This window comes from Carassius gibelio, chromosome B10 (genome assembly GCF_023724105.1).
Source record: "Carassius gibelio isolate Cgi1373 ecotype wild population from Czech Republic chromosome B10, carGib1.2-hapl.c, whole genome shotgun sequence".
In the NCBI taxonomy this organism is placed as follows: Eukaryota; Metazoa; Chordata; class Actinopteri; order Cypriniformes; family Cyprinidae; genus Carassius; species Carassius gibelio.
In genome coordinates this window covers 12,713,249-12,736,408 of record NC_068405.1, presented here as the reverse complement: position 1 = coordinate 12,736,408, position 23,160 = coordinate 12,713,249, and the positions used below count along the sequence as shown (strand labels likewise).

General features: G+C 36.4%; 2 protein-coding genes and 1 long non-coding RNA gene across 9 annotated transcripts; 1 reads left to right on the top strand and 2 right to left on the bottom strand.

Annotated features, from left to right (window-relative positions):
* The first annotated feature begins 20 nt into the window (after window positions 1-20).
* Window positions 21-2,067, top strand: si:ch1073-143l10.2 (uncharacterized protein LOC565165 homolog). Its single transcript, XM_052566803.1, has 6 exons — window positions 21-168; window positions 250-289; window positions 430-517; window positions 1,203-1,276; window positions 1,367-1,618; window positions 1,703-2,067. Exons 1-6 carry the CDS (start codon window positions 81-83, stop codon window positions 1,809-1,811), a joined length of 651 nt encoding a protein of 216 aa, XP_052422763.1. The 5' UTR covers window positions 21-80; the 3' UTR covers window positions 1,812-2,067.
* Window positions 1,986-23,157, bottom strand: arrb2a (arrestin, beta 2a). Of its 6 annotated transcripts, none has more exons than XM_052566796.1 (16): window positions 23,021-23,157; window positions 22,423-22,453; window positions 22,284-22,344; window positions 22,152-22,196; window positions 21,585-21,781; window positions 21,198-21,257; window positions 20,988-21,055; window positions 20,761-20,896; window positions 19,545-19,629; window positions 19,352-19,424; window positions 19,014-19,151; window positions 18,123-18,251; window positions 17,663-17,686; window positions 2,980-3,056; window positions 2,821-2,875; window positions 1,986-2,723 (listed from the first exon to the last, which is right to left on the bottom strand). In XM_052566796.1, the coding sequence occupies exons 1-16, from the start codon at window positions 23,041-23,043 to the stop codon at window positions 2,636-2,638; spliced, it is 1,290 nt and encodes a 429-aa protein (XP_052422756.1). In that variant the 5' UTR covers window positions 23,044-23,157; the 3' UTR covers window positions 1,986-2,635. The 6 variants fall into 6 exon arrangements, with proteins under 6 accessions (XP_052422756.1, XP_052422757.1, XP_052422759.1 ...); XM_052566797.1 differs by having other exon boundaries at window positions 1,986-2,720; XM_052566799.1 differs by having other exon boundaries at window positions 18,123-18,206.
* Window positions 4,203-8,013, bottom strand: LOC127966023 (uncharacterized). Of its 2 annotated transcripts, none has more exons than XR_008155530.1 (3): window positions 7,541-8,013; window positions 5,897-6,206; window positions 4,203-4,392 (listed from the first exon to the last, which is right to left on the bottom strand). It is a non-coding gene; the product is annotated as an uncharacterized LOC127966023 (long non-coding RNA). The 2 variants fall into 2 exon arrangements; XR_008155529.1 differs by lacking the exon at window positions 7,541-8,013 and adding an exon at window positions 6,731-6,927 and having other exon boundaries at window positions 5,897-6,230.
* Window positions 23,158-23,160: the final 3 nt, after the last annotated feature.

Here is a 23,160-nt window from a genome sequence, read left to right as displayed (position 1 = left end):
CTAATGTGAAGACGCTGTAATATAACATTAGATAAGAGTCTAAAATAAGAGAATTAGCCAGCTGAGTTCCAGCACAGATCATGGAGTCCTGGAAGAGTCACGTGCGGGCAGAGCTGTTTCACAGAGACTGCAGACAGAGAGATCCTTTCTCTGGCCTGTTTGAAAAGGGTGAGTTTTATTACAGATGCTGTCAAATGTATAGAAACAAGCAAACAGTAGTGCTTCAGTAATGACTGGATGCTCTGACAGTGTCCAGGTTGGAGGAGATGCTGACTCAGGTGAAACTCAGGTAAGACACACAATGCCTGATATAATTTTAGTACTGGTTTGATTTCTTGATTTATTGGAATAGATTATGCACATAACCTGATACATGCTCTTGCTATACATTTAAATGTATTGTTTTGTTTGCTGTCATATTTGACCCAGTTCCAGTGATAAAGGAAGCTCCAGATGCCCAGATGAAGGCGGCATCCTTCATTTGAGAGTCAATGAGCTGGAATTTCTTAATCAACAGGTGAGAGTGATATTCATAACTATACACATCAGTAATACATCACCTTATTGATAAAACGTGATATTTTATTTCCCACTAGATCTTGAGATTTTGTGCTTAACATGTTTTTGTACACTTGATTAAGTTTTCAGTTGCTTAACCCAGATGAAATTAGTTTTTACCTTTGTTTGCTTCTGAGCATATTAAGCCATTAACTGGGACTTTTAATAGATTTATTCCAACATTTATTCTCAATATTTGGAGTACTGAAAGAAATCTCTAATGCTCATCAAGACTGCATTCAATACAGTGAAGAACAGTAATGTTGTAAAATATTATTACAGTTAAAGTAACTTTCATATTTGGATATATTTTACTCCTTCAGTATCTCATGATCCTTCAGAGTTCATTCTGATTTGCTACTCTGTAAACATTTATTTTCTTAGAATTATCAATCATTTATGATCAAAGAGCTGTGCTGCTTAATATTTTGGTGTAAACCCTTACACACTACCATTCAATACTTTTATTCAACAAGGATGCATTAAATTGACCAAAACTGACCAAGACATTTATAAGGTTACAGACTTCTGTTTCAAACCAATTCCATTCTTTTGAACATTATTCCTCAGCGAATCAGTTTCCACAGTCTATCGCTGCTGCTACTACTAACGATTGAATATCCTTCTTCTTCTCTTCATTCTAGCTCAAGCAGAAAATCTCGGATCTGACTAGCAATATATACCTAAAGGAAGCAGAGTTGCAATACTGTCACTCACAGTAAGTCAAACAGCCAGGTACGTCCTGAGAAAGATGACAAAATCATCAAGAAAAGGAGTCCTGATAGGCCTTTGTGTCTTCCTGCCGTAGAGTTGCCCGCTACAGGACCGAAGCGGTTGTATTGGCCCAGGGGGCTTCCAGTCTGAAGGCTGGACTAGAGGAATATGAGTATCAGCTGGAGTGTCAATCAAAGGAACTGACAGCACTGAGACTGGAGCACAGCTCACTGAGAGAAGAGCTGACGGCCGCAAACCTCCAGAACGAGCAGCTCCTCGAGCGCTGGTTAGAGGAGAAGAAAGAGGAGGCTGAGAGGATTAATAAATATAATGCAACACAAGAAAGGTGAATGTAATTCTATGCATATTTTATTACCGTTTCTTCAATGATTTTACACATTGTTTTGGGATTCATTTATCATCCTCTTAGATGGCAACGTTTGGCAGGTCGACTGAAGAAGCGGCATCGTGTCAGATCTCGCGCAGCGTGTGCAGCAGACAAACCAACAGAGTCCAAAACTGAGCCCCCTTCTTCTTAAGATTTGATAATCTGTTAATGTAAATCTTATGTTTTTGGCATATTTTCTATGCTTTTGGAGATTATCACACACACACACACACACGCGCAAGTACACCTGAGAGCAAACACACTGGATTTTCTTGCCTTTAATATTCTTAGCATCCATATTTAATAACAAAGTAACACAACCGTGTTGTATTTCTAAGAGTTTTATTAAAAAAAAAAATTAAATAAAAATTCCGTTTTAAAATGAAAATAAAATGGCATACAGTGTATCCTTTGTGTATGAAATCTGTTATAACACAACTACTTTCCTTGCTCCTGAGGGATGTTACATTTCTATACATTTACTTTTTTTTTTAAACCAACACAGCAGTCCAACAAATTAAAAGCAGCACTTTCATATATTTACATCCTGCAGTAAAACAATGTGCTCAATCACATATGATCCTCATAGCAGCACTGAGAAACATGCACAGCCCATGTCAATGAAACCATCCATCGGTCCATACTGTACATAGATCACATGACCGTCTCTGTAAAGTAATAAATATGGAGCAAATTTCACCATCTTTACAAATTGGCTTGCCGTTCATAACATAAGAGCTGGCATAATATGAGAATTTTTACATGCCTATGCAAAAATGTACAAAATTCCCTGGAATCCCTTTCTTCATTAGCTTTTCATATGTATATTGATAAGTCTTTTATTTTTTTCTCCACTTTTCAGTAAAATATCCCAATACTGCTTCTTTCATAATGAGATGAGAATCGTTTCATTGTTGCACCCTTTAGGAGATGAGAAGCACTTCTGCTCTTGATGAACGAGATGATACTGGAAATTCAGCAGTCCTCTTCCTTGTCGATTATTCCTTTTAACCGCAAGCGAGCAAAGTCCTCAAATACAATGTCTTCATCTGGGGTCAAACTGCTGTTAGAAAGAGCAACATGGAAAACAAAGCTTAAGACGAGAGAGAAATACAAACGTGATCACTGAGTTTTGTACATATTTAAAGAGTCTTGCTTACTTCGTGTCGAACTCTATCAAGTTGGTGTCAATTGGTGGATCCAACACTGGAGCAGCTGGTGAACAAAAAAGTATTATTAAGTGACTTAATGAAGGAGATCCTGTTACTCTTACATGTTGCAATTAATGAGTTTTTTTTTTATCATTACTTGGCACAAACCTGAGGTTGAATGTAAAAGGGTGGACTCTGTGGGTTTTGGATGCATTAAGACAAAAGGCAGTTCTACTGAGACGTCCCTGAATGAAAGAGAACACAACAAAACCAACTCTGCCATCATTTGAAATACTTGAAGTGTGCAAGAGCTTATAAGAGAGACAAGACATCTCTCATGAACTGACCAGGCCATATTTCACTCCATAATCAATATCGCTCTTCTTTTTGAACTTTCTATTAAATCAAAGAATAAGCAAATCAGCATATAAAAATGATTTCTGAAGGATCATGTGACAATGAAGACTGGAGTAATGGCTTCTGAAATTCAGCATTGACAGCGCATTTTAAAATATATTAAATAGAAAACATTTGAAATTGTAATAATTCACAATATTACTGTTTTTACTGCATTTTAGATCAAATAAATGCAGCCTTGGAAAGCATTTAAAACATTAAAAAAAAACTTATCAACCCATTTTTTTATTTTCTTTTTTACAGTAGTGTATATTGTACAAAAATAAAACCTACTGTAGAACCATAACAATTTTGGGTTTTCTGACATGTTCATCACAATAAAGTCCAATTCACTTCCATTGTTAAGCATCTCACTGTAAAAACTAACCACTTCTTTATACATTATTGAAAATAAAATCTAAATCTTTAAAATAATAATTACAAAACAACTCATAACTGTCTTTAAAGGAATAAACATAAGGCTTTCAAAAAAATTTATAATTGACCATTATCATTTGTCAATCTTAAAGCTGGTTTCATCATGTGAAACAGGCACGTGCACAGGTAGGGCTCAACCTGTGCAGAGCACATGCCCTTTTTGCCCTTACACTCCGAAGTGCCCTTTTTTTAGTGGTGTTTTTTTTTTTTTTTTTTTTTTTTTTTTTTTATATCAATGCTATTGGTCACCCTTTACGTCTGTCTGTCTGTTTTACTAATATTTCGCAAATGAAAGTTCTTAAAACGAGCTCGTGTAAATCTTATTCGATCCTCAAGCTGTCAGACTGCGGTCAAGCCAGCCGCCAAGTAGAAAAGCACGGTCAATCTAGCCGCCACGTTATTTCGAGGGTCGCGTATAAACTACGTATTATGGTAACACCGTCAGAGAACTGATCTGAATGGAGTGCTCTTCCAGCGAACGCTACTTTTTTCCCCCAACACACAGTCCGTTACTGTCTGATGCTGAATACCAAAATAAAAACCCTCTAATTCTCATATTACAAAATAAGAACAATAATATATGCTTGTTGCATCTCTACATTCGAAAAGCTATACAAATAAAAGTTCTAGAATGCACAGACAGAAAGTACAGTGTCAGCTGCATGCTGCTGCATCTACTTTAAAAAATCTATAAAAATTAAAGTTATAGATTGCACAGGCCACTTTCACCTCAGATTGAGAGTACACCTTGCCACAATGTCAGCTGCATCGTTTCAGGACGGTCTGATGTGGAATTACAAAATAAGAGCTTCCCAAATCTCATAAACAAGCTGCTTCATCTCTACTTTCAAAATTATATATTTAAAAAGGTTATGGATTGCACAGGAAACTTTCACCTCAGCTTGAGAGTACACCTTGCCACAATGTCAGCTGCATCGTTTCAGGACAGTCTGATGTGTAATTACAAGATAAGAGCCCCCCAAATATAATAAATGAGATGCTACATCTCTATATAAAAAAAATCTATAAAAATTAAAGTTATACATTGCACAGGCCACTTTCACTTCAGATTGAGAGTACACCTTACCACAATGTCAGATGCATCGTTTCAGGACGGTCTGATGTGAGATTACAACATAAGAGCCTCCCAAATCTCATAAATAGGATGCTGCATCTCTATATTCAAAAATCTATAAAAATCTAAGTTCTACATTGCACAGGCCACTTTCAACATAGATTGAGAGTACACCTTACCACAATGTCAGCTGCATGGTTTCAGGACGGTCTGATGTGAGATTACAAAATAAGAGCCCCCAAATATCATAAATGAGATGCTACATCTATATAAAAAAATCTATAAAAAGTAAAGTTATACATTGCACAGACCACTTTCACCTCAGATTGAGAGTACACCTTACCACAATGTCAGCTGCATCGTTTCAGGACGGTCTGATGTGGAATTACAAAATAAGAGCCTCTCAAATCTCACAAATGAGATGCTGCATCTCTATATTAGAAAATCTATAAAACATTAAAGTTATAGATTGCACAGGCCACTTTCACCTCTGATTAAGAGTACACCTTGCCACAATGTCAGATGCATCGTTTCAGGACGGTCTGATGTGAGATTACAACATAAGAGCCTCCCAAATCTCATAAATAGGATGCTGCATCTCTATATTCAAAAATCTATAAAAATTAAAGTTATACATTGCACAGACCATTTTCACCTCAGATTGAGAGAACATCTTGCCACAATGTCAGATGCATCGTTTCAGGATGGTCTGATGTGAGATTACAACATAAGAGCCTCCCAAATCTCATAAATAGGATGCTGCATCTCTATATTCAAAAATCTATAAAAATTAAAGTTATACATTGCACAGACCATTTTCACCTCAGATTGAGAGTACATCTTGCCACAATGTCAGATGCATCGTTTCAGGACGGTCTGATGTGAGATTACAACATAAGAGCCTCCCAAATCTCATAAATGGGATGCTGCATCTCTATATAAAAATAAATCTATAAAAATTAAAGTTATACATTGCACAGACCATTTTCACCTCAGATTGAGAGTACATCTTGCCACAATGTCAGATGCATCGTTGCAGGATGGTCTGATGTGAGATTACAACATAAGAGCCTCCCAAATCTCATAAATAGGATGCTGCATCTCTATATTCCAAAATCTATAAAAATTAAAGTTATAGATTGCACAGACCACTTTCACCTCAGATTGAGAGTACACCTTGCCACGATGTCAGATGCATCGTTTCAGGACAGTCTGATGTGGAATTACAAAGTAAGAGCCTCCCAAATCTCATAAACAAGCTGCTTCATCTCTACTTTCAAAATTATATATTTAAAAAAGTTATAGATTGCACAGGCCACTTTCACCTCAGATTGAGAGTACACCTTGCCACGATGTCAGATGCATCGTTTCAGGACGGTCTGATGTGGAATTACAAAATAAGAGCCTCCCAAATCTCATAAATGGGATGCTGCATCTCTATTTTCAAAAATCTATAAAAATCTAAGTTATAGATTGCACAGGCCACCTTCACCTCAGATTGAGAGTACACCTTGCCACAATGTCAGCTGCATCGTTTCAGGACAGTCTGATGTGTAATTACAAAATAAAAGCATCCCACATCTAAAAAAAAACTGCTGCATCTCTACTTTGAAAAATGTAAATTTAAAAAAGTTATAGATGGCACAGGCCACTTTTACCTCAGATTGAGAGTACATCTTGCCACAATGTCAGCTGCATCGTTTCAGGACAGTCTGATGTGTAATTACAAAATAAAAGCCTCCCAAATCTCATAAAAAAGCTGCTGCATCTATACTTTGAAAAATGAAAATTTAAAAAAGTTATAGATTGCACAGGCCACTTTCACCTCAGATTGAGAGTACACCTTGCCACAATGTCAGCTGCATCGTTTCAGGACGGTCTGATGTGGAATTACAAAATAAGAGCCTCCCAAATCTCATAAACAAGCTGCTTCATCTCTACTTTCAAAATTATATATTTAAAAAGGTTATGGATTGCACAGGAAACTTTCACCTCAGCTTGAGAGTACACCTTGCCACAATGTCAGCTGCATCGTTTCAGGACAGTCTGATGTGTAATTACAAGATAAGAGCCCCCCAAATATAATAAATGAGATGCTACATCTCTATATAAAAAAATCTATAAAAATTAAAGTTATACATTGCACAGGCCCCTTTCAGCTCAGATTGAGAGTACACCTTACCACAATGTCAGATGCATCGTTTCAGGACAGTCTGATGTGGAATTACAAAGTAAGAGCCTCCCAAATCTCATAAACAAGCTGCTTCATCTTTACTTTCAAAATTATATATTTAAAAAAGTTATAGATTGCACAGGCCACTTTCACCTCAGATTGAGAGTACACCTTGCCACGATGTCAGATGCATCGTTTCAGGACGGTCTGATGTGGAATTACAAAATAAGAGCCTCCCAAATCTCATAAATGGGATGCTGCATCTCTATTTTCAAAAATCTATAAAAATCTAAGTTATAGATTGCACAGGCCACCTTCACCTCAGATTGAGAGTACACCTTGCCACAATGTCAGCTGCATCGTTTCAGGACAGTCTGATGTGTAATTACAAAATAAAAGCATCCCACATCTAAAAAAAAACTGCTGCATCTCTACTTTGAAAAATGTAAATTTAAAAAAGTTATAGATGGCACAGGCCACTTTTACCTCAGATTGAGAGTACATCTTGCCACAATGTCAGCTGCATCGTTTCAGGACAGTCTGATGTGTAATTACAAAATAAAAGCCTCCCAAATCTCATAAAAAAGCTGCTGCGTCTATACTTTGAAAAATGAAAATTTAAAAAAGTTATAGATTGCACAGGCCACTTTCACCTCAGATTGAGAGTACACCTTGCCACAATGTCAGCTGCATCGTTTCAGGACGGTCTGATGTGGAATTACAAAATAAGAGCCTCCCAAATCTCATAAACAAGCTGCTTCATCTCTACTTTCAAAATTATATATTTAAAAAAGTTATGGATTGCACAGGAAACTTTCACCTCAGCTTGAGAGTACACCTTGCCACAATGTCAGCTGCATCGTTTCAGGACAGTCTGATGTGTAATTACAAGATAAGAGCCCCCCAAATATAATAAATGAGATGCTACATCTCTATATAAAAAAATCTATAAAAATTAAAGTTATACATTGCACAGGCCCCTTTCAGCTCAGATTGAGAGTACACCTTACCACAATGTCAGATGCATCGTTTCAGGACGGTCTGATGTGAGATTACAACATAAGAGCCTCCCAAATCTCATAAATAGGATGCTGCATCTCTATATTCAAAAATCTATAAAAATCTAAGTTCTACATTGCACAGGCCACTTTCAACATAGATTGAGAGTACACCTTACCACAATGTCAGCGGCATCGTTTCAGGACAGTCTGATGTGTAATTACAAAAGAAGAGCCCCCCAAATATAATAAATGAGATGCTACATCTCTATATAAAAAAATCTATAAAAAGTAAAGTTATACATTGCACAGACCACTTTCACCTCAGATTGAGAGTACACTTTACCACAATGTCAGCTGCATCGTATCAGGACGGTCTGATGTGAGATTACAACATAAGAGCCTCCCAAATCTCATAAATCGGATGCTGCATCTCTATATTCAAAAATCTATAAAAATCTAAGTTCTAGATTGCACAGGCCACTTGCACCTCAGATTGAGAGTACACCTTGCCACAATGTCAGCTGCATCGTTTCAGGACAGTCTGATGTGTAATTACAAATTAAGAGCCCCCCCAAATATCATAAATGAGATGCTGCATCTATTTCAGAAAATCTATAAAATTTTAAGTTATAGATTGCACAGGCAGATTTCACCTCAGATTGAGAGTACACATTGCCACAATGTCAGCTGCATCGTTTCAGGGCAGTCTGATGTGTAATTACAAGATAAGAGCCCCCCAAATATAATAAATGAGATGCTACATCTCTATATAAAAAAATCTATAAAAATTAAAGTTATACATTGCACAGACCACTTTCACCTCAGATTGAGAGTACACCTTACCACAATGTCAGCTGCATCGTATCAGGAAGGTCTGATGTGGAATTACAAAATAAGAGCCTCTCAAATCTCATAAATGAGATGCTGCATCTCTATATTAGAAAATCTATAAAAATTAAAGTTCTAGATTGCACAGGCCACTTGCACCTCAGATTGCGAGTACACCTTACCACAATGTCAGCTGCATCGTTTCAGGACAGTCTGATGTGCAATTACAAATTAAGAGCCCCCCCAAATATCATAAATGAGATGCTGCATCTATTTCAGAAAATCTATAAAATTTTAAGTTATAGATTGCACAGGCCACTTTCACCTCAGATTGAGAGTACACATTGCCACAATGTCAGCTGCATCGTTTCAGGACGGTCTGATGTGTAATTACAAAATAAGAGCCTCTCAAATCTCATAAACAAGCTGCTTCAGCTCTACTTTCAAAATTACAGTATTGTTCAAAATAATAGCAGTACAATGTGACTAACCAGAATAATCAAGGTTTTTCGTATATTTTTTTATTGCTACGTGGCAAACAAGTTACCAGTAGGTTCAGTAGATTCTCAGAAAACAAATGAGACCCAGCATTCATGATATGCACGCTCTTAAGGCTGTGCAATTGGGCAATTAGTTGAATTAGTTGAAAGGGGTGTGTTCAAAAAAATAGCAGTGTGGCATTCAATCACTGAGGTCATCAATTTTGTGAAGAAACAGGTGTGAATCAGGTGGCCCCTATTTAAGGATGAAGCCAACACTTGTTGAACATGCATTTGAAAGCTGAGGAAAATGGGTCGTTCAAGACATTGTTCAGAAGAACAGCGTACTTTGATTAAAAAGTTGATTAGAGAGGGGAAAACCTATAAAGAGGTGCAAAAAATGATAGGCTGTTCAGCTAAAATGATCTCCAATGCCTTAAAATGGAGAGCAAAACCAGAGAGACGTGGCAGAAAACGGAAGACAACCATCTAAATGGATAGAAGAATAAGCAGAATGGCAAAGGCTCAGCCAATGATCACCTCCAGGATGATCAAAGACAGTCTGGAGTTACCTGTAAGTACTGTGACAGTTAGAAGACGTCTGTGTGAAGCTAATCTATTCTCAAGAATCCCCCGCAAAGTCCCTCTGTTAAAAAAAAGGCATGTGCAGAAGAGGTTACAATTTGCCAAAGAACACATCAACTGGCCTAAAGAGAAATGGAGGAACATTTTGTGGACTGATGAGAGTAAAATTGTTCTTTTTGGGTCCAAGGGCCACAGGCAGTTTGTGAGACGACCCCCAAACTCTGAATTCAAGCCACAGTACACAGTGAAGACAGTGAAGCATGGAGGTGCAAGCATCATGATATGGGCATGTTTCTCCTACTATGGTGTTGGGCCTATGTATCGCATACCAGGGATCATGGATCAGTTTGCATATGTTAAAATACTTGAAGAGGTCATGTTGCCCTATGATGAAGAGGACATGCCCTTGAAATGGTTGTTTCAACAAGACAATGACCCAAAACACACTAGTAAACGGGCAAAGTCTTGGTTCCAAACCAACAAAATTAATGTTATGGAGTGGCCAGCCCAATCTCCAGACCTTAATCCAATTGAGAACTTGTGGGGTGATATCAAAAATGCTGTTTCTGAAGCAAATCCAAGAAATGTGAATGAATTGTGGAATGTTGTTAAAGAATCATGGAGTGGAATAACAGCTGAGAGGTGCCACAAGTTGGTTGACTCCATGCCACACAGATGTCAAGCAGTTTTAAAAAACTGTGGTCATACAACTAAATATTGGTTTAGTGATTCACAGGATTGCTAAATCCCAGAAAAAAATTTTTTTTGTACAAAATAGTTTTGAGTTTGTACAGTCAAAGGTAGACACTGCTATTTTTTTGAACACACCCCTTTCAACTAATTGCCCAATTGCACAGCCTTAAGAGTGTGTATATCATGAATGCTGGGTCTTGTTTGTTTTCTGACAATCTACTGAACCTACTGGTAACTTGTTTGCCACGTAGCAATAAAAAATATACTAAAAACCTTGATTATTCTCGTTAGTCACATTGTACTGCTATTATTTTGAACAATACTGTATATATAAATAAAATGTATAGATTGCACAGGCCACTTTCACCTCAGATTGAGAGTACACCTTGTCACGATGTCAGATGCATCGTTTCATGACAGTCTGATGTGGAATTACAAAATAAGAGCCTCACAAATCTCATAAATGGGATGCTGCATCTATTTTAAAAAATCTATAAACATCTAAGTTATAGATTGCACAGGCCACTTTCACCTCAGATTGAGAGTACACTTTGCCACAATGTCAGCTGCATCGTTTCAGGACAGTCTGATGTGTAATTAAAAAATAAAGGCCTCCCACATCTAAAAAAAAAAACTGTTGCATCTCTACTTTCAAAAATGTATATTAAAAAAAGTTATAGATTGCACAGGCCACTTTCACCTCTGATTGAGAGTACACCTTGCCACAATGTCAGATGCATCGTTTCAGGAATATATAATTTCGAAAGTAGAGATGCAGCAGCTTATTTTTGAGATTTGGGAGGATTTTATTTTGTAATTCCACATCAGACTGTCCTGAAACGATGCAGCTGACATTGTGGCAAGATGTACTCTCAATCTGAGGTGAAAGTGGTCTGTGCAATCTATAACTTTTATTTTTAGATATTTTTGAATGTAGAGATGCAGCAGCTTTTTTATGAGATTTGGGAGGCTTTTATTTTGTAATTACACATCAGACTGTCCTGAAACGATGCAGCTGACATTGCGGCAAGGTGTACTCTCAATCTGAGGTGAAAGTGGCTTGTGCAATCTATAACTTTTGTTTTTATAGATTTTTGAATATAGAGATGCAGCATCCTATTTATTAGATTTGGGAGGCTCTTATTTTGTAATTCCACATCAGACCGTCCTGAAACAATGCAGCTGACATCGAGGTAAGGTGTACTCTCAATTTGAGGTGAAAGTGGCCTGTGCAATCTATAACTTTATTTTTTATAGATTTTCTAATTTAGAGATGCTGCATCTCATTTATTATATTTGGGGGGCTCTTATTTTGTAATTACACATCAGACTGTCCTGAAACGATGCAGCTGACATTGTGGCAAGGTGTACTCTCAATCTGAGGTGAAAGTGTCCTGTGCAATCCATATCTTTTTTAAATGTATAATTTTGAAAGTAGAGATGAAGCAGCTTGTTTATGAGATTTGGGAGGCTCTTATTTTGTAATTCCACATCAGACCTTCCTGAAACGATGCAGCTGACATTGTGGCAAGGTGTACTCTCAATCTGAGGTGAAAGTGGCCTGTGCCATCTATAACTTTTTTAAATTTACATTTTTCAAAGTAGAGATGCAGCAGCTTTTTATGAGATTTGGGAGGCTTTTATTTTGTAATTACACATCAGACTGTCCTGAAACGATGCAGCTGACATTGCAGCAAGGTGTACTCTCAATCTGAGGTGAAAGTGGCCTGTGCAATGTATAACTTTAATTTTTATAGATTTTTTTATATAGAGATGTAGCATCTCATTTATTATATTTGGGGGGCTCTTATCTTGTAATTACACATCAGACTGTCCTGAAACGATGCAGCTGACATTGTGGCAAGGTGTACTCTCAAGCTGAGGTGAAAGTTTCCTGTGCAATCCATAACTTTTTTAAATTTACATTTTTCAAAGTAGAGATGCAGCAGTTTTTTTTTAGATGTGGGATGCTTTTATTTTGTAATTACACATCAGACTGTCCTGAAACGATGCAGCTGACATTGTGGCAAGGTGTACTCTCAATCTGAGGTGAAAGTGGCCTGTGCAATCTATAACTTAGATTTTTATAGATTTTTGAATACAGAGATGCAGCATCCTATTTATTAGATTTGGGAGGCTCTTATTTTGTAATTCCGCATCAGACCGTCCTGAAACAATGCAGCTGACATTGTGGCAAGGTGTACTCTCAATCTGAGGTGAAAGTGGCCTGTGCCATCTATAACTTTTTTAAATTTACATTTTTCAAAGTAGAGATGCAGCAGTTTTTTTTTAGATGTGGGATGCTTTTATTTTGTAATTACACATCAGACTGTCCTGAAACGATGCAGCTGACATTGTGGCAAGGTGTACTCTCAATCTGAGGTGAAAGTGGCCTGTGCAATCTATAACTTAGATTTTTATAGATTTTTGAATACAGAGATGCAGCATCCTATTTATTAGATTTGGGAGGCTCTTATTTTGTAATTCCGCATCAGACCGTCCTGAAACAATGCAGCTGACATTGTGGCAAGGTGTACTCTCAATTTGAGGTGAAAGTGGCCTGTGCAATCTATAACTTTATTTTTTATAAATTTTCTAATTTAGAGATGCAGCATCTCATTTATGAGATTTGAGAGGCTCTTATTTTGTAATTCCACATCAGACCGTCCATATACGATGCAGCTGACATTGTGGTAAGGTGTACTCTCAATCTGAGGTGAAAGTAGCCTGTGCATTGTATAACTTTAATTTTTATAGATTTTTTTATATAGAGATGTAGCATCTCATTTATTAAATTTGGGGGGCTCTTATTTTGTAATTACACATCAGACGGTCCTGAAACGATGCAGCTGACATTGTGGCAAGGTTCACTCTCAATCTGAGGTGAAAGTGTCCTGTGCAATCCATAACTTTTTTAAATGTATCATTTTGAAAGTAGAGATGAAGCAGCTTGTTTATGAGATCTGGGAGGCTCTTATTTTGTAATTCCACATCAGACCTTCCTGAAACGATGCAGCTGACATTGTGGTAAGGTGTACTCTCAAGCTGAGGTGAAAGTGGCCTGTGCAATGTATAACTTTTAATTTTTATAGATTTTTTTATATAGAGATGCAGCATCCTATTTATTAGATTTGGGAGGCTCTTATTTTGTAATTCCACATCAGACCGTCCTGAAACGATGCAGCTGACATTGTGGCAAGGTGTACTCTCAATTTGAGGTGAAAGTGGCCTGTGCAATCTATAACTTTATTTTTTATAAATTTTCTAATTTAGAGATGCAGCATCTCATTTATGAGATTTGAGAGGCTCTTATTTTGTAATTCCACATCAGACCGTCCGTATACGATACAGCTGACATTGTGGCAAGGTGTACTCTCAAGCTGAGGTGAAAGTTTCCTGTGCAATCCATAACGTTTTTAAATATATAATTTTGAAAGTAGAGATGAAGCAGCTTGTTTATGAGATTTGGGAAGCTCTTATTTTGTAATTCCACATCAGACCGTCCTGAAACGATGCAGCTGACATTGTGGCAAGGTGTACTCTCAATCTGAGGTGAAAGTGGCCTGTGCAATCTATAACTTAGATTTTTATAGATTTTTGAATACAGAGATGCAGCATCCTATTTATTAGATTTGGGAGGCTCTTATTTTGTAATTCCACATCAGACCGTCCTGAAACAATGCAGCTGACATTGTGGCAAGGTGTACTCTCAATTTGAGGTGAAAGTGGCCTGTGCAATCTATAACTTTATTTTTTATAAATTTTCTAATTTAGAGATGCAGCATCTCATTTATGAGATTTGAGAGGCTCTTATTTTGTAATTCCACATCAGACCGTCCATATACGATGCAGCTGACATTGTGGTAAGGTGTACTCTCAATCTGAGGTGAAAGTGGCCTGTGCATTGTATAACTTTAATTTGTATAGATTTTTTTATATAGAGATGTAGCATCTCATTTATTATATTTGGGGGGCTCTTATTTTGTAATTACACATCCGACAGTCCTGAAACGATGCAGCTGACATTGTGGCAAGGTGTACTCTCAGTCTGAGGTGAAAGTGTCCTGTGCAATCCATAACTTCTTTAAATGTATCATTTTGAAAATAGAGATGAAGCAGCTTGTTTATGAGATCTGGGAGGCTCTTATTTTGTAATTCCACATCAGACCTTCCTGAAACGATGCAGCTGACATTGTGGTAAGGTGTACTCTCAATCTGAGGTGAAAGTGGCCTGTGCAATGTATAACTTTAATTTTTATAGATTTTTTTATATAGAGATGTAGCATCTCATTTATTATATTTGGGGGGCTCTTATCTTGTAATTACACATCAGACTGTCCTGAAACGATGCAGCTGACATTGTGGCAAGGTGTACTCTCAAGCTGAGGTGAAAGTTTCCTGTGCAATCCATAACGTTTTTAAATATATAATTTTGAAAGTAGAGATGAAGCAGCTTGTTTATGAGATTTGGGAAGCTCTTATTTTGTAATTCCACATCAGACCGTCCTGAAACGATGCATCTGACATTGTGGCAAGGTGTACTCTCTATCTGAGGTGAAAGTGGCCTGTGCAATCTATAACTTTTTTAAATTTACATTTTTCAAAGTAGAGATGCAGCAGTTTTTTTCTTAGATGTGAGAGGCTTTTATTTTGTAATTACACATCAGACTGTCCTGAAACGATGCAGCTGACATTGTGGCAAGGTGTACTCTCAATCTGAGGTGAAAGTGGCCTGTGCAATCTATAACTTTTTTAAATTTACATTTTTCAAAGTAGAGATGCAGCAGTTTTTTTTTCTTAGATGTGAGAGGCTTTTATTTTGTAATTACACATCAGACTGTCCTGAAACGATGCAGCTGACATTGTGGCAAGGTGTACTCTCAATCTGAGGTGAAAGTGGCCTGTGCAATCTATAACTTTAATTTTTATAGATTTTTTAAAGTAGATGCAGCAGCATGCAGCTGACACTGTACTTTCTGTCTGTGCATTCTAGAACTTTTATTTGTATAGCTTTTCGAATGTAGAGATGCAACAAGCATATATCATTGTTCTTATTTTGTAATATGAGTATTAGAGGGTTTTTATTTTGGTATTCAGCATCAGACAGTAACGGACTGTGTGTTGGGGGAAAAAAGTAGCGTTCGCTGGAAGAGCACTCCATTCAGATCAGTTCTCTGATGGTGTTACCGTAATACGTAGTTTATACGCGACCCTCGAAATAACGTGGCGGCTAGATTGACCGTGCTTTTCTACTTGGCGGCTGGCTTGACCGCAGTAGCTGTCAGTAAGCTGATAACTCCGCCGCCCTCTATGTTCATTGAATTAAAAGTCCCACAGCAGCCGCACAGTAGACAACAGCTGAGCTGAACAAAGTTTTGCGAAGGGTAAATAAATATCTTGTTGTTTGAATAAGTACTACTAAACACTGTCTATAAAGGCTGTTTTATTTATTTGATGTCTGACTGACTCACTGACTCAGACATGTGGGACGTCGCCTGAGAGAGAGGGCTAGCATTTGCCATCTAGTCATAGCCAATACATAGCCAACACTTAAATAGCCTGGGCATATAGTAGCATTTCATCTTTAATAAAATGCGATTTTGGCCAAATGCATTTTACCACAGGAAAAACGGAGCGCTCCGTCTATATAGCTACAAAAACTCGTTTGTAACCTGTAGATGAAATGTAATGTTATAGTATACTCTCCGCTCGTCCTCACGTGTATAAAATGTAGTAACACATTTTTTTTTTTTTACAGAAGATCACTGTGAAATCTTTATATTTTATCATGCAGAATGTAATTCATGATTCATTCCAAGGCTTCGTTTATTTGATCCAAAATACAGCAAAAACAGTAATATTGTGTAATATAAAAAAAAAATTAAATAACTGTTTTCTATTTGAATATATTTTAAAATGTAATTTATTTTTGTAATCAAAGCTGAATTTTCAGCATCATTACATCAGTACTCTTCAGTGTCACATGATCCTTCAGAAATGCTTTTCACTGCAACTGTACTTTTTACACTATTTTTATTTATTTATTCATTGCTGTCTTATTTTAGGAAAAGTGTAGTGAATAAGAGACCTTCAAGAAACCAACATCCCTGGTCCACCACAGTATCAAATTTTTGCCAGGTAGGCGGATACATGTTGGATATGTTATAGTAAAGGTATGGCTATAGTTTCTTATAATCTGGAATTGAGTTGGACATAATTACTTAAATTATATTTCAAAAAAGTTTGTCAAAAATACTTGACTCATTGCTCACCTTCCCCTCTTCTCAATGTCATTCATAATCATGTTAACCAAATAATACAAATTAGCTTATAAAACCAAACAGAATAGCTAAAAAAGAGAATATATATAAGTTCAATAAAAAAAGATTTTGGTTTCTGTTTGGTTTTATAAGCTAATTTGTATTATTTGGTTAACATGTTTGTATGAGCCAAGTATTTTTCGTTCTCTATAAATGCAATTTAAAAAAAGAGGGAGCAAGAGCAATTCACAAACACAGGACCCTACAAATATTTATGTTTATCTATATTATCGAATTATCTAATATTATTATTATTGTTGTTATTAATCGTGAATAAATCTAAAGCTTTTGAGACTATTATTTTGTGTTATTGAATTTGTCATGAAGATTTGACCATTTCTTCCTTTTATGCAGGCTTACTAAATAATCTTGATATAAAAAAGGGAGGGGGGTGCCCCTTTTCAGTTTCAGCACATGCCCCTCAAAAGGTCTGTGCACGGCCCTGATGTGAAAATATATATATTTTTAATTAATTTGTTTAAATTTGTGAATACAACTGGAAATGTACATCATTCTAGTAATACGTGTTTCACATATATTATTTTAGTATAAAAAAAAATTAAAATCTATACAGGATGATTTTCCTTAGTGTAATAAAGAGGCCCAAAACAGGAATTATTTACATTATAAAATGTCTTTCTTTGGATTTATAGATAAAAATATGACCTAGACATTTCTCAGTGAGATTGATCCATACATGCAGATTCATGTGTGTTAAGGTAAGTGCTCTACCACTACAGATGTCAGACAGGAAACATCAGGGTAAAGTTGAGCAGAGCATTGAACACCAAGCAGATCTCTGTCGTAGGGCAAACCAAGAGACACTATAGCAAGACACCAGAATGCACAATGGATGTATTTACCTCTCCAGCAAGCTGCTTAAAAGCCTGACGCAAGAGACAGATGGAAGAGAAGGAAACAGACAGAAAGAGAAAGAGACATAAAACAATGGGATAATGACTAAATGATTTGATAACCAGAACGAAGCAGCACAGAGAGGCGAGGGTTCAGGGAGGGAATATATAACACAAGGCTCACAGCATCCTGCAAAAATTGAACAGCTAAAGCACAGCACGCTAACTGAAGCACCACCACTGAAAAAGAAAGATAAGGTCAACCTCACAAACTGACTAATGGGAATTTTCCACACAGAACTGACATGGTGTCTTTAGGACAGGTGAATCATATCATGAATCTTGTGCACATAAACACACAATGAATTACATGTGACATTAAATCTCTAAACCAACGGCAACATCTAGCAGTTCTTAATATCTGTGGACAATGTGTGACTGACTGTAAGAGAGGAAGCAGGTGACTCACCCTCCACGGGAGACCACCAGCTTGACTTTGACCCGATAGGACACCAGGACCCCCAGAACTTCCTTGTTACTCACATCTTTCACACTGCAGGCAGACACACAGACAGAACCAGTCCATCGACTCTTTATCCTTTGAAGAATTGAAATCAACACCAAACTCACTTCTACAACGTGACATACTGTCAAACAGGAAATTCATCTGTTTTTCACTGATGAACCATGCACAACAAGACAATGAAAGTGCATTAAGAAAATGAACAGGGATATTTTTGTACACTATAGAGTAGAGTAGTAGTGGTAGAATTCAAAGTATGAAACTTGCATTTTGTTAATATTTTAATTTAACTTGCCTTTTTTTTTGCAAATGGGCCAGATTTACTAACGGCTTGCACCAGCACAAACCATCTTTTGGCGTTACAATAGTACTGTCAAAATTTACTACAGATACGCAGAGAAGAATTAGCGCTGTATGCATTTGTAGGAGTTTCCCTTTCAGGCGCAAGATTTATGGGAGGAGAGTAAAAATAAACCACGCAATGCGATTTACTAACGTTTGCGCTCGTGAAAATACAGGTATTTGCGTCATTATTTAACACTCGGTAAAGCATGTCTGAAAATAGGGGGTTATTTGCGCTGCTCTTGGTAGATTGCGCTGATCATTATTTTTCTCTAATGTGTGCATTGTTAGCAAATCACCTGCTGAATTTCCCTCCCATCGACACTTTTACGGAATTGCGCACTAATGCCAATTTGCCCCGTTTAGTAAATCTGCCCTTAAGTTGCATTTTGTAATTCTACAAAATTCAAATTTTATAAGGACATAAACAAGTGTTTTTATGGTAACCACTGAGTATATGCTTAAAATGTGGTGATTAAGTACAGCAGTACTCACATAGTACTGGACGCCAGGTTGGTGTCCTCGTGTTTGAGTTTTCCGTCCAGCGCCAGTCCTCTCTTCTCTCGGTTGTTGTTGAGAGTGGGTGTAAGTGTGTACACTTTACAAAAAGTAGAGCTGGATGCCACCTGATCACTGCAGGATGCAAAGACGGGACAAATACATATCATTACCCATGTACACAGGATTTCATAGTCAGACTAAAGACGACAACGTGGTTTTTTATCTTTTTCATTTCTGGGCAAGTTGGTTTTCTTAATGACATCTCAGTGATTAATCTTGACTATTTGAATAAAGTTCAGATAAAGAATGATTTCAATATAGTCTAAACTTACTCGGCCTCTATCTGAGCCACTGGACATTTGTACTGTGCTGTACTGAAGAGACAGATATCAGCATACTGTCGTACTGCATAGACACAAACATAAACAGTACTGTAAGAATAAGAACACAGATCATAGATGATGAAAGCGACATGAAAATGTCAAACGACAAATAGCAATTAGAGGACTATTGGATGTAACTCACCTGATATTTTAACCCTTTTGACAGTCTTGGTTGAGTTATTGGTGACATGGACGTTAACACTGATGGGTTCCCCATGGTAATACAGCTGTGTGAGAAAAAATGTGCTTATTTATAGGTTCATTATTTCTTATTAGCATTGATCGGTGTTAACCTTCATAATGTTTAAAAAATCTGTAGTGCTGTCAAATGATTATTCACAATTAAGTACATCCAAAATAAAAGTTTGCATTTACATAATCTTATATTTCACATCTTATACATAATATATATTTATTTTGTATATAAAAGTACACACACACACATGCATGTACATATGTAGGAAAACTTTTATTTTTATGTAAAATATGTAATTTATAATTTAATTTATGTATAAATATAATCATGTAAATATCTTTAAAATATATACTTGTATGTGACTGCATTTATACTATATTATTGTATAAATAAACAGTAGACACACATCTATAATGTAAACACAAACTTTCATTTTAGATGCAATTAATCAAGATTAATCATTTTGGCAGCACTAAAAATCTTTCTATGATTTACTAAATTCCTTTGTCTTTATAACTCATGATTGCTCAAAAACAGTCCAGATTTATGCAACCAACATTTATCTGTATCAAAATAACAGATATTACTATGTTTACAAACAATCAAATTCATTTTAATTGCATAAATGTTTACTTTCTGACAAAAAAAAAAGAGATTATTTTTCAAGCTGGAATGATTTGTCAATAGGCATACATATTCATATGTATCAACAAAATACACTCCCAACATTGTGTGGGTTGTGGGGAAAATGTTAAATATATTTTTCAAATGTTTTTTGACACTAATATAATTCCACAGATAATTTAACAAAAAGAGTTTATGACACCTTAAGCTACTCCATGCATACCCCGGTCCAAAACAACCATCTTTTTAAATGGTTATCTCTAAAAAAAATAGTAAAAAAAAATAGTAAAAAAAATAAATAAATAAATAATAATTATATATTATATATATATATATATATATATATATATATATATATATATATATATATATATATATATATATATCAAAGAAAATAAATGATGTGTATTTGAATAACCTAAAGCCCTTGCAAATTTTTGTTCTCTCACTAAAAACAATGCAGGTTTTAGAAATGTTTATAAATCTCTTCCAGGTCAAATGGGCCCTAATCTGTATCCAGGGTTAAACAGTGCGATACCTCTTTATCTAGTGAAGCCTCTAGGTGTAAAGACCGGTCTGACATGAGGAAACTCCTCGTTGTCTCCACCATCGGCTGGGGGCCGGGGTTCTCAGGAGCATACTGGACTTTACGGATCACAAGTCGCACTGAATTCCTGTAGAGGAAGAAATAAGCTTCAAATAAGATCTAAACTGTTTTACACTGAAAACAAATGATTTGGGGCAGGAAATTGTAAATAATCAAACCTTTTGTGGTTCTTCTCTTCCATCGTTTTGGCACAGAAAGCCCTGATCTCAAAATCCACACCACAGGCCTGGAGTGAGAACGACGGAGGAGAACAAAGGACAAGTTCGCCAAATCTTCACAAACAGGATGTGTGCAAAATTGGTTGACAAATCTAAAGGTGTTAGAAGGTGTTTGTAGTGTTAAAATGAGCCTTGTATGAGTGATAATACCTTTCCTGTGTCCTCAGGCCCAGGCTGCAGAGTAACAGAGCATGGCAAGTTTTGCGGTATCTAAAAAAAACAGAAAAATATATCTAATAAAGTATCTGATCAAGTACTTCCTATTAAAAAAAAAAAAAAGTACATTAAAGTTAATGTAATGTAGCATACCAATATTTATTTTCACCTTATAGCTGATAAATGGACAATTATATAAATTCATATTATTTGTCTTAATAAATAGTCAAAACATGCAATGTAATGACTCTTATTGTCTTAATGAATTACAACATAAATGCATAAATAATAATTAGAAAGCAAATATAACAAAAAAAAAATGTAAGTAAATTTAAGCATCACAACATCATTATTTAAAGGTAGAATCGGGTAGAAACTCACAATGAAATGGAAAGGATAGGCATTCTGTCCTAGTTTCTTCAAAAGCCTCTCCTGCAGACGACTGTTGGGCTTGAAGTCCTCGGGAATGGGAGGATAGGCCTGAAAAGTGTAGATGTAAAGATCTTTTCGGAAGGAGAGCCCTAGAACATCAAGGTCCTCACGGCCATACCGGAAAGCACAGGTTAAGGTCACAAATACTGGAGGAAAAACGAAGAACGTTTGAGAGAAACACCAGAAGTGAAGACATAATTTGCATATGATGTGAAGTACGCTGTCATAAGTATACAAAAACACTCTATATGAGATAAGCTTCAGTTCATCAACAGGAAAACCAAGCAGTAGGGATGCACAATATATTGGTATCCCAAAATGTAATTGTGCATGCTCATTGCCTTTGCCTATTTAGATTACCTTTGCCATCATCAAATGCTCACTTGAAACTTTAAAAAGTCATAGTTTAATTGTTTACCAGGCCTTACATGATAATAATTACTGACTTAAAGGTCTTGTCCAGAATTGTATTTTCAAGGCATTCATACCAAACAACAAGGATGCTTTCTGGCTCACCTTTTCTATCTTTGAGATATTCTGGGTCAACCAGAATCACGCCATCTGTAGCAGAAGTAAATATGAATTATGTCAGTGAGCTTTCACTTCTCCATTTAAATTCAATTGAACCGTTTATCTGAAACCACTAACCAACAGGGTCCACCTGATCTAGATGGTCCACAAAATCTCTTTTCCCCAAATATACAGTAAGCTGTGAAAACAGACAGGATTTTAACTACTACTTTTGGAAATCAAAACTATGACTCTATGATATATAAAAACATCTTACCTTGCAATTTGGACTGGACTTCTTGAATACCCTTTAGAATTAGAGATATGAACGCATGAATAAATCACGGACATCATCAATGCTGATCTTGTAAATGTAGTAGGTGGGAGCATTTTATAGTGAAGCAGATGGCAAGAGCAAACAAATGGTGGAGAGCAACAAATGGCATGCTGGGAAAACTAGTTTGCTTAAAAAGCCCAGTATTGCTACAATAATGCTGACAATAATATTAAAACTAATAATACTAAGTTTTATTAATAAGCAGAAAGAGCAGCATGAGAATGTTGCATAGACCCAACATGGGCAGCTGTTGTTAGCTGCCAGGCTATGCGACATGCATGCTAAAGGATGAACTGACTTCTGATCAAACATTTGCAAATGCTTAATACATATTTCTAACACAATTATCTATACAAAATTTTTTATATAGTTAACGTGCACATTAGGTGCTGTTTCTCCATCATGCTCAGTCACATTATCCATCCACGTCCATTTACAATCCAGCTTGTATTAGGTTTTCCATAGTTCGCTTTATAATTTCAACAATAATGATACCACGGAAAAAGATTTTGAGGTCTGAAGTTTTAAAAACACTCACCGGGTGCCTGCCTTGTCCCCCATAATGAGGGAGAATTTGGCTGTAGGAATTTGTGGAGAAAAACACACTGATTGTAAACAGCAGCAGCAGCAGCTCCTGTAGATGGCGGTGGGTGGAGCTACCGTTGGGTCACGTGATCT